Raw genomic sequence first — 15,959 nt, 5'->3', positions numbered from 1 at the left:
TTTGGGTCTTTCTATCAGCTGATTAAATCTTTGCAGACAACAACTCCAAGCACTTCATCCTGGTCACCTGCAGGCCTGAAGCATCGCCAGGCGGGAGCACAAAAGCTGCGCTGTACTCCCAGCGTCAGACCCCGCTTACAAACGGGCCCCACTGTGTTTAAAGCCGCTTACGCTGTTTCTTATCTCTCCCTCGACAGGGCGAGCAGAGGTGTTTGAAGCATTTATGAGACTTGGCAGACCTTCTTTCCAGTTGAAATTAATTCCCTTTAGGGATGCAGCGGCTGCCTGTAAAGCCCATTGCGGCGGTGGGATGATACACGAAAAACTCCCACAACCTCTGCTTCCCTCCTCCACCAGCGAAATGAAACCTAAACAATCACAAATCCCTGCGGAGCCAACCTCTGGGATGGCAAAGGACGAGGCTCCAAAGGACGAGGCTCTGGTGCAGGCACCTTTCTATGAAGGGGCTGGTAGCCAAAGCACCCGAACACCCACCACGGTGCCGCGCCTCCCTGCAATGTTACTTCAGTCACCTACAAGTTTAATAATTGCAAACTGGGACATGATATCCCTGGCACGTAATGAGATGTGTTAGCTGGGACCTGAAATTTGCACACTCATTTAAGAGATGCAGTAATTTTATCCACAGCTGTGAGCCTGCCCGAGTCTTGTGCTAAGAGAAACGTTACATGAAGATAAAGGGGAAAAAAACCAGTAAGGTGCCAAAGCTCTCCTGCACAGGCAAGTTTGGATACAGTAACTGGGGATAACTGTCACTAACTACTAAATAACTACCACATCCATGCAAGATGTGTGGGAGGTGAGGTCAGTGACGGCTCCCAGGTCCAGCTGGAGCACGCTGTGGGTAAGGAGACCCTGCAGGAGTTTTCTCTGGGCTGGGGATGAAGGAGACGGGGTCAGGGCTGGGAGGTAAAACAGCCCAAGAGCAGGGCAGGACACCTGGTATTGCCATTTCTCCCTGGAGTTGCAGGTATTTGCCAAATCACTCGGAAATTACAGCAGTCTCCAAACAAGACTGAGAGAGAAATAAACCCAGATCTCTCATCAAGCACAAAGTGTAATGTTTTGGACTAGCTTTTGCTGAATGAATGGCATGGGCTCACATGGACCTCACTGACAAAGAGAAGCAACCTGGCATCACCCCAGGACTGCAGCTATGCCCTGCCAGGAGCTGCAGGGTCTGTCCACATGGACTGGCTTAAAATAACCAACACAAGAGCAGCGCCAGTGCAGTCCCAGCAGCCAGAGCTCAGGACACACCACTTACCTGCCTGTAACTGTGACCCCAAGCTCAGGACACATTTCCCTGTGATGTAAATGTGCCCCCGAGCTCAGGACGCACCACTTATGTGGTGTAAAATGTGCCCCCGAGCTCAGGACACCATTTACCTCCGTGTAAATGTGACCCGAGGCTGCTGCTTGTGAAGCAGAGCACTCCTCAGCCCTAGCACTGCCCTCAGTGCTGAACTCCAGAGGCACAGGAGTCCACTTGACTGGTTTTTGACAGGTTTTTTTTGCTTACATCTTGTATTCAAAATGATTCAGTTAAGAGATGCCTCTTGCTGGGCAGTATGACAGTTAATTCCCACTTATCCTACTGAAAAGATACAACTGAAATGGATGCAACAATAAAACCAATGGGTAATATGATTGCTATTGATCATTTGCCAGTTTATCAAATGAATAGCCCATGAGGTAAATGGAGAAGGAAAATGGTGCTATATATTGCACATGGCTCAGTAATGAGCTAACTGGACAGCTCATTTTAAAATCCACGTAAAGCCGAACAGTGCGTAATTTGTAAGTGCAGTGAATCCTGCTACATACGTTCGTTCATTTTCACCTACCTTTTCGGCTGACTGGGCAGTGCCAAAAAATATTGGAATGAAGGCAAGCCATACTATACAGGTAGTGTACATAGTGAATCCAATGGGTTTAGCTTCATTAAAATTCTCTGGGACACCCCGAGTCTTGATGGCATACACAGTACACGTAACCATTAGAAGAATGCTATAACCCAAGGAACAAATGATTTGTAGATCCGTAATGTCACATTTGAGGACACCTCTGGCTTGGTCAGGGTTCATAGTTTTCTGCTCATCATAATCTATGATGATGTTGGGTGGGTCAACTGCAAACCAAATAAAGACACCTAGAAGCTGAACAGATATCAAGCTCGACGTGATCGCCAGCTGCGATGTGGGGCTTATGAGCCTGGGTGCTGTCACCGACTTTTTGCCCTGCTCAAAGATGCGGTAGATGCGGTTTGTTTTGGTTAACAGGGCTGCGTAGCTGATGCACATCCCCAGGCCCAGGAAGATACGGCGGAAGGAGCACACTGCGACGTTTGGCTTGGCGATCATCAGAAAGGTGATTATGTAGCACAGAAATATCCCTGTCAGCAGGACATAGCTGAGCTCCCTCCCCGAAGCCCGGACGATGGGAGTGTCGTTGTATCTGATGAACGTTGCCATGACAAAAATGGTGGCGATAATTCCCAGCATGGCCAAGAAGACGGGTATGACGGCCCAGGGCGAGTGCCACTCCAGCTTGACGATGGGTATCGCGCGGCACCCCGTGCGGTTCTCGTTGGGCCGCTCGTTGTAGGAGCAGAGCAGGCAGGTCACCTCGTCAGCCTGGTACTGGTAGCCGTCGCAGAGCTCGCAGTGCCAGCAGCACGGCATCCCCTTCACCATCTTCTTCCTCTCCCCCGGCTTGCAGGGCAGGCTGCACACCGAGGACGGGACTTCGCGCACGCCTCTGCCCCACTGCATTTCGTCAATCTATGAGACACGTCAAATAGACAGAGGACGGTTATTTACACGGTACTGTCAGACAATCAGGGTGGGAATAGAAGTGGGGAGGACCAAGGGAGAACCTGCAACAGAGAAGAAACAAATGGAGAAACTTTATATGTGGTAGACTCCTGAAAAAGCACCAGGAACCACACAGGCTAGTGTCTAATGCACGACTGTTAACTGCCTTCATTTGCCTTCTTTTAATTTCCTTCATTTTCAGAGACACACAGCAGCAGATAAAACAGCAGAACGTAAACCACTTCCTTGTTTCACAAAAATCAGTAAAAACGCTGCAACGGTTTGAGGGAAGGCAGCAGTTACATTCACAAAACTGCTTTTCACACATCCAGAGCTTGGGGCTTCTTACCGAGACGAGAACAAGAATCTCCCTCCTTGGAACTACTACAGACCAGGTTAATATTTCAAATGTTTCAAATGAGATGGAAACGTGCCCTACGTAGGGCATGGAACCAGTGAGAACGCGGCAAGATCTGTGACACGAAGAAATATGAAGGACGAAGAAAACAGTCATCAGTGAAAAATGCAATAATTAGATAAAATTTCATTTCAGAGTCAGTTCTGCTTCTGAAATACCATACATGCTTCTGGGAATGCAAATTATAAACGATTATATTAAACAAATGGAAAGTCTCACTTGCTCTGCAGTCTTAAGAGAGTTAAATTCCAAAGCATGTGCACAAAGGCTCCCAAGCACTGCAGAAAAATAAGACTCACAAATCATTCCACAATACTCCAGACTAAAGCCACTTCTCCACAAACAAGGGAGGTTCGGCACTGGAGTGCCCCTGAAATCACCCAGACTGGGAAGGTCCCACATTCCCAGTGCCATTTCATCGCACCAGTCGCTAACTCAGCTGCCCAGTAAAATTTCAGTGGCTCGAATAGCTGCTCTGTGTGTGTGTGTGTGTGGTACATGGCTCTTCCAAATATAAAACTTGATCTCCTGTGATAGTTGTGAATAACTGTTATTAAAAACAAAATTTCAGCTATTTTTTAAGGTTACTTAAAAGCTTACAAGCTCCACTATTTTCCCTGCAAGTAAAAAATTCTAAGATGAGTTTCTGGAATCTGCTGCCTTGATTATTAATGTATACAGGAAGACTGGGGTCTGCAAGTCTTAAATTGAAGGATTAAGTTGCACTTTCCTAATTTAATTCAAAACAGAGCCTGTATCATCTTCATTTCATCTACTGGAAAAAAAAACAAACCCTAAAGTCACACACTGCTCAAATACCACACTACCAAGAGTCTCTGCTGTGAATGTTATAAAAATAATCCCTCAATAACAGGTATTCTAGAGGTCTGCCACTGCTCGAGAAACTTCATTAACCTTCAATATTCACAACTTAGTCTGAAATAAAAATAAAAAAAATCCATGAGCTCTTCTTTCATGCTGTGCTGAGCTGAAGGTATGGAGCTTACAGGAGCCAAAGGAATACTGATGATAAAGGAGAATACAAAGACTCATTTAATTGTGCCTGTAAATTGTAGTTGGGACTTACTGGAAGCTCTCATAAGGAGCCAGGAATACCATTTCCATGCCCGACTCCGTCACTGCTCCAACTAAGGGCTGTAACAAGCCCTTTACAAACCTGGAGTTGAATTCCCAGGTTGTGCGTGCTCCTCGCAGCAGAGCCGGGGTACACTGGCACGTGTGCAGGTAACCTCCTGCAGAGGCACCACGGAAGAGGTCAGCAGGAGCGAGAACCAAAGAGACGGTGAGGAAAGAGCACCAGGGCCAAGATTTCCAACCCATGAAACAGGGGTGAAAAATTTCATGACAATTCCTCGAGAAACCAACTGACAGACAGTTTGCATCTTCTTTCACTCTTCTTAATCACTGATTCCTATCTTGCCCTTTTAAAAGGTAACTACAACTTACCTGTACAGCTGGAAAGTGAGACACACCGAGCCAGGCTGGAGCTTCCATCTCTGGTCATAACTATTAAACACAGGACTTACTCAGTGCCCTTTTCACAGCATGGGTTGGTATGAAATGAGAAAGGCATCCCAACTGCATGGGTTTTGACCCAGTGATGGAAAGATTCTCACCAATTTTCTGCATGCTAATATCTCACAAGACCACAGAATTATTAATGTGTTATCATATCCCTTATGACTGTAAAATGATGAATTTCCATGTTCTCAAACATAGTCCATGGCTCTGCTGGGTACTTGGGACAGCCTAAAGATACTTTATTCTGCACAGACGCCGTGTGTAAAAAGATAAATAGGAGACCAGGGAAAATAATGAAAAGTCCTTTTCCTGCTCTCCTGGGACAGCCCCACAACACCTCTGTATCGCTGCCCTCAGATACGTGCAGCTTCTGGCAAGGAAATTAATGATGAAAATTGCCTGTCAGGTAATGCACCTGGCACCAGAGCCTGGCACTGGGAGACAAGGATTTGGGTCAACCTAGAGGGCTTCTCCCACTCAGAAGATTTTTAAAACATTTTTTGTCCTTGAAATAAACTGCTTCATAACTCCTTTCAGAAAAGCAAACAAACCCAACAAAATGTTCACTGTGTATCTGGCTGCTTTAGGATCTAATAATTGTGCCTGATGTACTTCTTTTCTGTCTGCCTTTTCCCCTCCCTCCTTCTTCCAGCTTTTACTGCAGTTTCCTTGAAATAATTTAGCTTTTGAAAAACTGGATCTAAAAAAGACTTCTATTGTGGCAAGTAATTGTTATATTCAGTCATTTATTGCACTTACTTAAATCTAAACCTGCCTCTATTCAATGGCTTTTTCCTCAGTACTTTCAGTCACTATGAACTGGAAACTGCTTGCTTGAAGATTGTGAGTTTGGAGTTTCAGGATCAAGACCATATGGGTGGAGACTTCCCCACCCAAAACTATAGGTGCTGTACATCATATTTATTACAAAGACCTACAGAAACTGCTGAGATCCATGGAGGAGGAGTGCTGTATACATACAAATCCCAAATTTCTACAGGCAAATATAATAAACTCTCACCCCATCATCAAAAAGTGATTATCTGAAAACGCTAATTATAATCTAGAAAGCAGTAAGTAAACAATTTCATAAATCATGAGGAGGCACTCTTGCAATTCATATAAATGTTGCTTTTTTATGTAGAACATTCCATCTCGGTCATGTACAGAAATAGCACACAGAATCAGGGAGTTTATTTTTTCCATACCACCACCACTTTCAGATGTAGCCAGCCACGCTGTGCTCACCGCTACCCAACGAGTGCGCATCTGGAACTTAGCACTTGACCACATCAGTACCGAGGGACACAACGAACTCCTCCCCTATAATTCTGCCAGATTTGGGAAGGATACAAAACCTGGACTGCACTACCTGCTGTGGGCACATCTCATGTCTTGAAAAATCACAGGTCTACCCATCATCCACTCATCATCACAGTAAGTGGCACATCTTCAACAGTATAACGTGCAGACTGATGCTATCATAGTTCATCCACTGAATAACTGATCCGATAAATGGGAAAAAAACCCACAGAAAGATCTCCAAACAATCCCACAACTGGTTCATTGTAGGACATTCAAAAGAATTGATTAAAAAAAATAGTTCACAAATGCCTCGAACTAGAGAGATGGGATCCATTTCCAATAGAAATTCTTATTATGTTCGCTACAGAACAAGCATTAACAAGAAACGCTTAGCCTGTCTCATAAGGTCTAACATAATTGTTCATTTTAATGAATAAAGTAACTCAATATATGTGTATAATTTAAACATCGCTGCTTTTTTTCTCACCACCACAAACACTTCTGTAATAAGCTATTTGTTCTGAACTAAATTGTTCCATGCAATGTTTGATTAAAATAAAAATCAGTACAAAAATAATTACATTAGTGATAATTAACCTACTTGGGGAAAAAAATAGCCACATTCCCCAGTACGACTTTCATAACAACTGTGCCATTAATTTCATGGACACATTAGAAAACAGTTGTGGAGGACTGTGCTCAGATTTATTGCCACCTTACAGATTGCTTTTAGACTCCAGTTACTAAGTCAGCAGTTCAAACAGTTTTTGTATATTCAACTTTACAAATAGCAATATTTGCATGACTTAGCTCTTCAGGCTTAGCTATTAATGTCTTGTAATTAGTTTCTAAATCCAGGGCTTTAACATGATAATGGTTTTAAGCTAAGAATGTGTCAATAACACACAGTCAACAGAGCCTTCTGTGAAATATCTCCTAAAATCCCTTCAACAGATAACAGCAATGATAAGCTGGACTACCACAGGAAGACTCAAAGGGCCCCAATGACTTGCCCAGATGCCGCAGACAAGGTGTTTCACCTCAGACTGTAATATATTTTAATTTCACTGCCTGCAGGGCATTGACGGAAAGGCCTTATGATGAGTGCAAGGCCTTACAAGTGCAGGGCCTGCACGTTGATGGCGGTGAAAAAGCCCAATGGTTTTAGCTTGTGACAAACAAATCACTTCATGACACTGCCAAATCTCCCCAGAAACTACAAACCCTCTGTTATACAGAATGATTCTTTTTGCAGTGTACCAGCTCTGTGAAGCTGTGGTTCCTTCCCGTCCCTGCAGGAACCAAAGGCCTTTGCTGGTCAGGCCCTTGAACCCCTGGCTTGGGGGTCACCCTCGGCACAGGTTTGAGCCCAGTTACACCCCGAAATGAGGTAAAGTCTGAGATTGCTCCCACTTCTTCATTTTTGTCCTGTTTTCTTGTTTTAAATCAAAGCCAAAATCCCGCTATGTGAAAGCGCCTTTTAAAAAACTGCACAGGGCAGAAGTAGGAGGCGTTAACCCCCAAACCCCAGAGACAATAGCGTCTAAACCTGCTCCCATCTGCTGTAAGGGCATCTCTGCTAGGACAGGGATGCTGCGGCACACACAGAGCAGCCAAAATCTGGTCCCAGGTCCTGCAGCTCACCCCTGCATCATAACAGCTATGTTTTCACCCTACTGTCAGTGCCTTTCCACAGGAACCTTATCAGCGAGACAGAGCATGAGCCTCCCGACGCCAGAGACCATGCGGTTTGTGCTGGCGAGTGTTTTTAAGTGTCTTGGGATGCTTCAAAAGCAGCTACTTCAGAGCAAAAGCAAAATCCCCTAAGTACTCCCGTTCTGCTGTATTAATTATCTTAAATCCCTCCAATCTATCCCTTTTATAAACAGAAGTTAAACATCCTTATATATTTTTTTTCTGTTCTGGTTTCTCCTACCGCTGCCCTTCTTGTTGCTGCCCCGATGCAGCAGCAACCACTGTGGGAACAGGCAAAACACACAGGACAAGCAAATCCCCACCTCCCAACTGAAGGTGACGGAAACTCATTGCTTCTCAGCGCCTTCCAACCAAAAAACCTTGTAATTTTTCACTGTCAGCACAAATCAGAAATGTTGTCAAGAACCCGTGATGCTGTTCCTGTAACGCCAGGCCCTCATCTTTACAACTGCTAATTAATTATGATTTAAACTTCAGCTACAAACATCACTTTTGTTCCTATGCTGTAACTCCTTTTCGGTGATCTCACAATAAGCAGTTCTTAACCTAGATATAGACCTCATTTATTTTTCCCTTTCCTTTCTTGAGCTTACTTTTTCTTTCATTTAATATTCGTCATCATTTTCTACCAATCTTACCTGCTTTAAGGACACCAGAAGCGAGCTACACTGCGCACTGGTAATAACGTCTTGAATGAGATCCAAAGGCTATTTGTTCTACATTAAACCAAGGACATTTCTAGCACAACACCGATGTAGAGAAAAACGCTTAATCTACAATTTTGGCAAAAAATGCCTATTATCATACATTTTTGTTGATACACAATAAAACTGAATATTAATTATTTTACTGCTTTTATATCTGACTACAGCTTCGTGTTGTCTTCTCACTAATGGAAGAGGATGGACCATGCATCTTCAGTATTAATCCTGCATCCCCTTCCTAAATTTTTTTTAATTAAAAAAGAGCATGTACTTCCAAAGGTGCATTTATAATACACACAGTTCTTATCTATTGAAGTCGATAGGTTAGAGCAAATCTATCTTCCTAAAGCAGAGGTAATGTAAGACAACTTTTCATCCTTAAATGGCTTAGAGTGAGAGTTCCCGTAGCCAGCACTGAGGCAAGGGCTGAACAAGGGGGTTTGGGGATGTCGCAACATTTTGCTCCCAGCATATCTCATGGTCAAATTGGGCAAAAAAGAATGCAGTCCAATAGCTGTCTTCCACATTTCACAGAATAGCCTAAGCTCACGGTGCCCTTAATATTTCACATGCAGAAAATAGCATCTCCCACATGGGGAGCGACACTGCCACTCTCACACGCTGGGCCTAATTTCAGAATATCATGTATTCTTTTGAAAATTAATAAAACTCATTGCCTATCGCTGTTCATTCTGCCGCAGTCAATTTTTTCCCCCGCTCAACCAAGAATAGAATTTTTAGGGGAAAGTTTGGTTTCCATGTGTTTTCCTTCTGCTACAACCTAGCACCGTCCAAACCTGTGTAGTACAAATTATCTGATTTTTTGGGTTTTTTGAAGGGTGCTCTGAAGGCATCCTTTGTTTGGGGGGGGAGGAGGGACAGGAAATAAATATTGCATGGCATTAAAGGGATATTTACACATCAGATTTCTGCTTCATAGAGGGAAAATGACAGCTCACTGGGGGACCAGCCTGGACTGCCTTAACCAAGTGACGCTCCCACTGATTTCAATGGGAGCTTTCCTTCAGTGAGGAATGGCAGAGCAGCGTTTAATTATACCATAGAACACCTTGAAATCACTAGCACGTTACTCAAGAGACACAGCTATGATGGAGAATTTGCCCTAAAATGTGCCAACACTCTTAAAACTTTTTTTGGTGGAAGATCTAACTAACGTAGTGCAGGGGTTATGAAAAATAATCATCTTTTCCTAGTCCAGCTAAATTTTTTCTAGATTGAATCTCAGAAACAGGTAGGTATTTCTGACATTTTTTGTTTTTTAAAGAAATATTGTTCTCAGATATCTGTAGAGAGAGAAGATCAATGGCTGAAGATTGGCAGTGACAGGACCGAAAGCATCAGATGTTTTTGACTAATAAGCCATACAACAGCCTTCACTCCCAGCACTGTCTCAGAGCTGATTACAGAACAGGATGATAAGCACCGTGCCCCAGCAGTCGTGAGGCAGTGAGCACACTCAGCTCTCCAAATAACAGCTCTGCAGAAACACCTCTTACACTTTTACTGGTGCGGTTCACCTTTACAAACTTGCTAAGTCGGGACTCTTTCTTTGAGTCAGTCTACAGAGCTAAATAGTCCAGGAGAGGATCACCCTCCTTCATCATTTGATACTTACATTACTTTAAATATGCCATTTAACTGATGGGCCAAATAATAATCCCCAAACAAACCAAAGTGAAGTTAACCATGTTGTGCAGAGAGCAAGATCTGTACGTGCTTTACTCAAGAGGACAGAAGAAACTTGCAATCTCATGAGAAAACTCCTGCCATTCCCCTCTTCTGTGACTTTTTATCCCAAAAATGCCCTCAGCGCTCGATGCAGTCTCACTCCAACCCTTGGCATTGATAGAACCATGGGGACACGTTTCACAGCCCAGCACCCTGTCCTCACTGTAAGTCCTGCCCCGAGAAACCTCAAAAAAGAGGGAAACACCACAAAATGCTGAGATTTACTCAAACTTCTACAAAACAACACTCAGAGATTGTCGTTTTTCTGGCTATGAACCCAGTCCCAGTGACTGAGCCCAGCACAGTAATTCATCAAACTGGTTTTTACTTTGTCACCATCAGCCTTGTCACCCACCGCACGCTAATGGCCAGAACTTGTTTCACTTCTTTAGAACCATCCCTTTGCCAGCTACAGATTTCTTAGAAGAACCAACTGTAGGATGTGGGTCAAAAATAGTGACATCTCAACACAGACTATATTCCTGACAAGTAGGTATGTTTCTCCCTGATTAATGACTGCACAAACTCCAAGCAGGAATTAGGATTTTGGCTCAGAGGTATTTAGAGCAGACGTGCCTACATATATTCATAGGGACTTATGTAAAGCAGCCCATTAAACTATATAAAGCCTTTTCAAAAAGCTGTTCTTAGCAGAGGGCACCAGGAACAGAATGGCTCTGCCACTTGGCAAGGCTCGGAGGAGGTGGCACTGGCAGAGCTCATAAGCCACAATTTCAGTCTGAAAGAATGTCCCCTCATCCCACTCCTGACCTGCATGTTTGCCAACTCCGGATGTTTCTCTTGTCACATATAAGGTGATAAAATTCTGCTTAATTAAAGGAGCAGTTTACAGCTTGTCTGGCTACTCACTGGGACAACAACCTCTGGAAATAGCAGCCTGGACACTCCTCTCTCAGGCATTTAACACAGTTTGGCGTAGGCTTGTCCTGTAGTGTCACAATCTTCAGTGAAACACAGCTGAAAGCCAAGCCTGGCACCTCTGATGAAGAACAGTCCACAGTGGGGAATGTGCTCCTTCACACCAACAACAGGTCACCGTGCCCTGGTGATGACAGCATTGCCATGTAACCCCCTCAGCATCTGCTACTGAGAGAGGAAGCTCCAGGCTGCGACACATCCCCAACCACCAAACACCAGGATCGCAACAGGACCCATCCATGCTGCAATCAAAACAGAAAGGGGAAAGGTGAAAGGTTTCATTTCAAAGCGAGGTGGCCCAGCTACATACTTAAATAAGGAAAACTGTTCAATATTTGACTATTCTGGTGGAAAGAGCCTTAACAAAGTTCTTTTCAAACAAAGGAATTTCACATCTTTACTTTCTTCTCCTTTTCAGGTTTGTTGGATATGTTTGCATCTATCCTATTTCAAGTACACCCATGTTGCAACTGGAATTTAAGTAAGAAACTTAGAAGTCGTGAGGTATACAATAAATAATTAGATAAGGCTACCTCTTACATGACTCCTACCAGAGAAGGCTAAAATATTCCAGCTGACTTGCACGCTGTTTTCCACCTGGAGGCCTCAGGATGGTACAGGATGGCAGCAGCACACCGTCAACGGGACGGAGGGAACCATCAGCACATTCCCACCAACTCTACCAGAACTACCATATATCCATAGCTCTCTGCTTGCTCAGTGCCCGTCCTGCAGCATCAAGACTGAAGGGTTTCGTTGTGATGAGATGGGATTATGAGAAACCCCCAATCCAAAGTACCAAAGCGCCTAAAATACAGCTCAACATGAGGGCAAAGTGATTGCTCACGCATTTAAGTGTTTCTTTCCGACATCTTCATACTGCTCAGCAGTTGGCAAGTTTAAGTCCTAAGTAACAAGCCTGGATGACATTTATGACGTTTATTATTTATTCTAAATGCACATTTAGAAGCAAATCCAGGAAATTCAGGTTTTCTTCTGAAAACTCCTTTTCCAAGCTATTTTTCATGGTATATCCGTGAGTTGACCTTACCCAACTTTTGAGAAAAGTGTTTGCACTTTGTGTTTATCTCTGCTTATGGGCTAAATTCTTATTTTTCCCCTCCCCTGTTATTTATGGTTGTGAAAAAGGAATACATCTGCCAAATCTGATATACTACTTTCAAAATGGAAAGGGTAATAACTAGAGATGAACCAAATGGCATGTGTGTAATTTGGACAGCATTTATCTTGAAGTGCCTGCCAACTCAAAATGCTTTAGTTTATTTATCCTACTAATTCTCAAGCTGATTCAAAGACCAGTATTTGCTAGTCAAATTATTTGGTCCCAGTTTTCCCTTTTTAAAGAATCAGCATCAATAGTACAGTAATTTTCTCATCACGTCTAGCGTGCATGGCATAATGACACACAGGCCGGGGAAGCAAGATGAAAGAAATGCAAAATTCTGAGGGAAACTCAGTACCTAATTCATTTAGGCCCTAATTGGATTACTGCACTGTTATTAATACTATTAAATTATCCTGCTCAGGTTGTACTCAGTCAATTGGTCCCTGAAAGAGCTGTAGATGGTCCATAGAAAATTAGGGTTGGCTGATGGGTCTTTAATTACCCTGCACTTAGGGTCAAGTCTTCCATCACCGCTGCTGTCATGGTGCGGGGACAGGAAGAGGGAAGGGACCTGGTGGTGACAGTGGCCGCTGCACGGGAAGGGGGCCCAGGGCTGATGTTGGCAGCTGTTTCTGTTCCCAAAGCCGTGCGGGACAGGAGTTTGATCTGCACAGAACTGGCACTGAGACGGCATGGAAAAACCCAGCACCGCAGTGTGAAAGTGGAGATCACTCCATAGACTTAATGGCTAAATTAATATCAATAAAATCATTGGCCCTCTGCTCACACCCTTAAATGATAATGGTATTGGTCCACTTGAAATCTGACTAAAATTTTGAAGGATAAAAGAAATAAATCAGAGGTTTGGGGTTTTTTGTTGTTGTGTTAAATCAACCTTGCAAAGCTAAGGAATTGTGTGCTGCAAATGGTATTGGTCCACTTGAAATCTGACTAAAATTTTGAAGGATAAAAGAAATAAATCAGAGGTTTGGGGGTTTTTGTTGTTGTTGTGTTGAATCAACCTTGCAAAGCTAAGGAATTTTGTGCTGCATCAGATTTTCACATATTAAAGCAATAGCACAACACTTTGCGTTTCTCCCCACTCATCCCTTTCCATCCCTTTGAAAAGTAAATGAGGGACTGACCGGAACTGGTGACTTATTCCCTCCAGTCAAGCACCCTAAATATTTCACGGCAAGGTACGCTCCCAGTTTTGCATTTCCCTTCCGGTGCAGTGAATTTTCCTCCCCACTCCTTCCCACCAACAGGTTCATTCAGTCATTAAAATCCTCAAGTGCACAGAGCTGGGGCCAGGTACCACCCAGCAGAGGGGAGAGGGGATTCACCCCTCGGTGAGAGGGGGCCATGAACTCAAACCTCGCACAACGGCTGAGAAAAGCCTGTGCCACCTTTTCCTGTTGGATTTTTGAAAGGAAAATGGACCCAAGCTCTGCTTTTGCAAAGAGGTTTAAGTCTCTCCTCCCCTTCAGGAGCCAGTTGAAAAGAAAGGCATTGCAAGAATGGAATAAAATATCTAATTATCATTACCACTGAGAGCCAGACGCTCGGATGCCACTTTTAATGGTCAAATACATGGCCTCCGTGCCATTGAAAGGTGCAATTAACAAGTAAACAAGGTTGTTTCATGGGAATCATTTAACGCAGCATTTTCATATAAAACGGACATTTTCAGATTAGTGGAAGAAGAAACAAATAAAAAAGGAAAACAAAGCAAATAAAGGCTTCCCCTCAAATTTTAAGAGCAGGCTAAAGACTCTTTCAGCTCTTTATTTGGGGCCATTATTGCCTATCATGTGAACCAATAGCTTGAGACATTAAAATGCACGCTATAGATCTGATATTACAGTCTTGCTGCAAACCATGTCAATTTTCTACAGAAATCAGTACTCGGGGACATTTAAAAAGTGATTATTTTTGACCCACTCAATACATGTTTCTCTGTCAGGAACCTTTATGCTTTGCTTAAATGTTGGAAACTCCAAGGACTGTTCAAAACAGTCCTGTCATGTGCACAGCTTCTTAAATACCCTTTATGGGATTGCTTTGTCCCCTCTAAAGCAAACAGGCGCAATGTTACACAATTGTAGTAATTTCTACTCTACTCTCTCGGCACTTGCATCTGTATGGTGGGAAAGTTTCATTTTGCAAAACACAGCTGGATTGTGTTTTGGATCTACAAAACTAGCTTTAAGCAAATAGCTCCCATATCTGTTAATAAAATCCATTACAAGAAACTTCCATGCAAATTTGATAAATAAAAACGGAGCCAAAGAAGCAAGCCTTCACACCACTGGTGTGATGGGAGGAGGTCGGCCCATGGCCTCCTGAGGAGCTGCCCAAGTAAAATCTCAGGCAGGTAAAGGCTAAAAAAATCCCTGATCTGGTTCACTGTGCTGACTTCTAGCTTTTGCACAAGGAAAGCACGCCTTAGCTCCCAAAACAAGAACATCTCAACAGAAACAACTGCGTATTTCATTCGTCCTCTGTGTACAAATGTAGCAATAAAACTCTTTTCTGCTCTTTGTGTCAGGATGCGTTGGTGATTTGCAGCTCTCCGGAAGATTTTGCTGGGACAGCTGAACGAGGAGAGCCCCAGCAGGTCCCCAGGCAGGGATATTAAACAAAAACCTCCTGACAAACTGCAAGAGGAAATATAAAGTGGAAAAGAAAGGAGACGTCAAAGAAAGCAACATGACAAGCGTCTCAGTGGCTGCCCTGCTGAGCTCCTTCAACGTCAACCTCCACGCTGCTGTCCACGACCAACAGCACAAAAGATTACACTTGTTTGGCAGGGGAAAAGACAAAACTCAAACGCACTTGATCCAGAAGTAGAAATTCAATCACTATTTTGATGTTACTTCTTAGATTCTCCCTCTTTTCCATGCACAGCTTTGGTTTGCCGTTGCCTACCATGCTAACCTTCAGCCTGCAACTCATGGCTTGGCAAAGCCTAAGCCTACACTGGATTTAACCAAAACCCTAAATTTTCTACCGGATCACCTGACAGCTATTTCCAAAATACCAAGTGTTCCCATGCTGTTGGACAAACTGTGGTATCCCAATTTCTGCTCTCAGAGCGCTGGAAGAGCAGCTTGGAGAAAACCAGCTTTGTCACACGTACACAGCTTTTTTTTCTCTCCGTAGCTGGGTGAACTACTCAAAACGCAGTAAAGCACATCTGTCATTGCAGAGCATCTTTCAATTTTCAGGTATTAAAGAAAAGAATATTACACTCTTGATAACACATCAACTGACATTGTACTCCTGCCAAAAGCAACCAAACCTGTTAATTAGCCATAAAATACCCCAGCAAAGTATTTGCTCTTGAGTATATTTGCTGACAAAAACATATTAGCCTTGCAAAAAAGGATTTAAGAAGTAATGTGTAGGAGCAAAAGCATCACCTATTTTAAAAACACAGAGATTTATTTTTTCACCTTGTATTTCTTATGTTACTCAGCCTCAGAGCCTGCCAACAGGTTCACGGACATTTAAGAGAAGATGAAGCAAATTCTGAAGACACCAAGTCTTACACTACGTAATTTTTTTCCATTATAGCTTTTATGAGCTCCTTAGATTTCTGGGTTTTTGGTTTTTTTTTT

General features: G+C 43.3%; 1 protein-coding gene across 1 annotated transcript in view; it reads right to left on the bottom strand.

The window, feature by feature from the left end:
- Nucleotides 1-1,544: 1,544 nt before the first annotated feature.
- The window catches only part of GRM7 (glutamate receptor, metabotropic 7), a 65,986-nt gene continuing 51,571 nt past the window's right edge, over nt 1,545-15,959 (bottom strand). Inside the window, exon 7 of the mRNA XM_010180444.1 lies at nt 1,545-2,804. Within this exon, the coding sequence (XP_010178746.1) occupies nt 1,782-2,804 (1,023 nt within the window). The 3' untranslated portion in view covers nt 1,545-1,781. The remainder of the gene's footprint in view (nt 2,805-15,959) is intronic.

Source organism: Mesitornis unicolor, unplaced genomic scaffold, assembly GCF_000695765.1.
Source record: "Mesitornis unicolor isolate BGI_N332 unplaced genomic scaffold, ASM69576v1 scaffold7993, whole genome shotgun sequence".
Lineage (NCBI taxonomy): Eukaryota > Metazoa > Chordata > Aves > Mesitornithiformes > Mesitornithidae > Mesitornis > Mesitornis unicolor.
The sequence above is the reverse complement of the archived record's forward strand: the minus strand, read 5'-3'. Positions and strand labels throughout refer to the sequence as shown.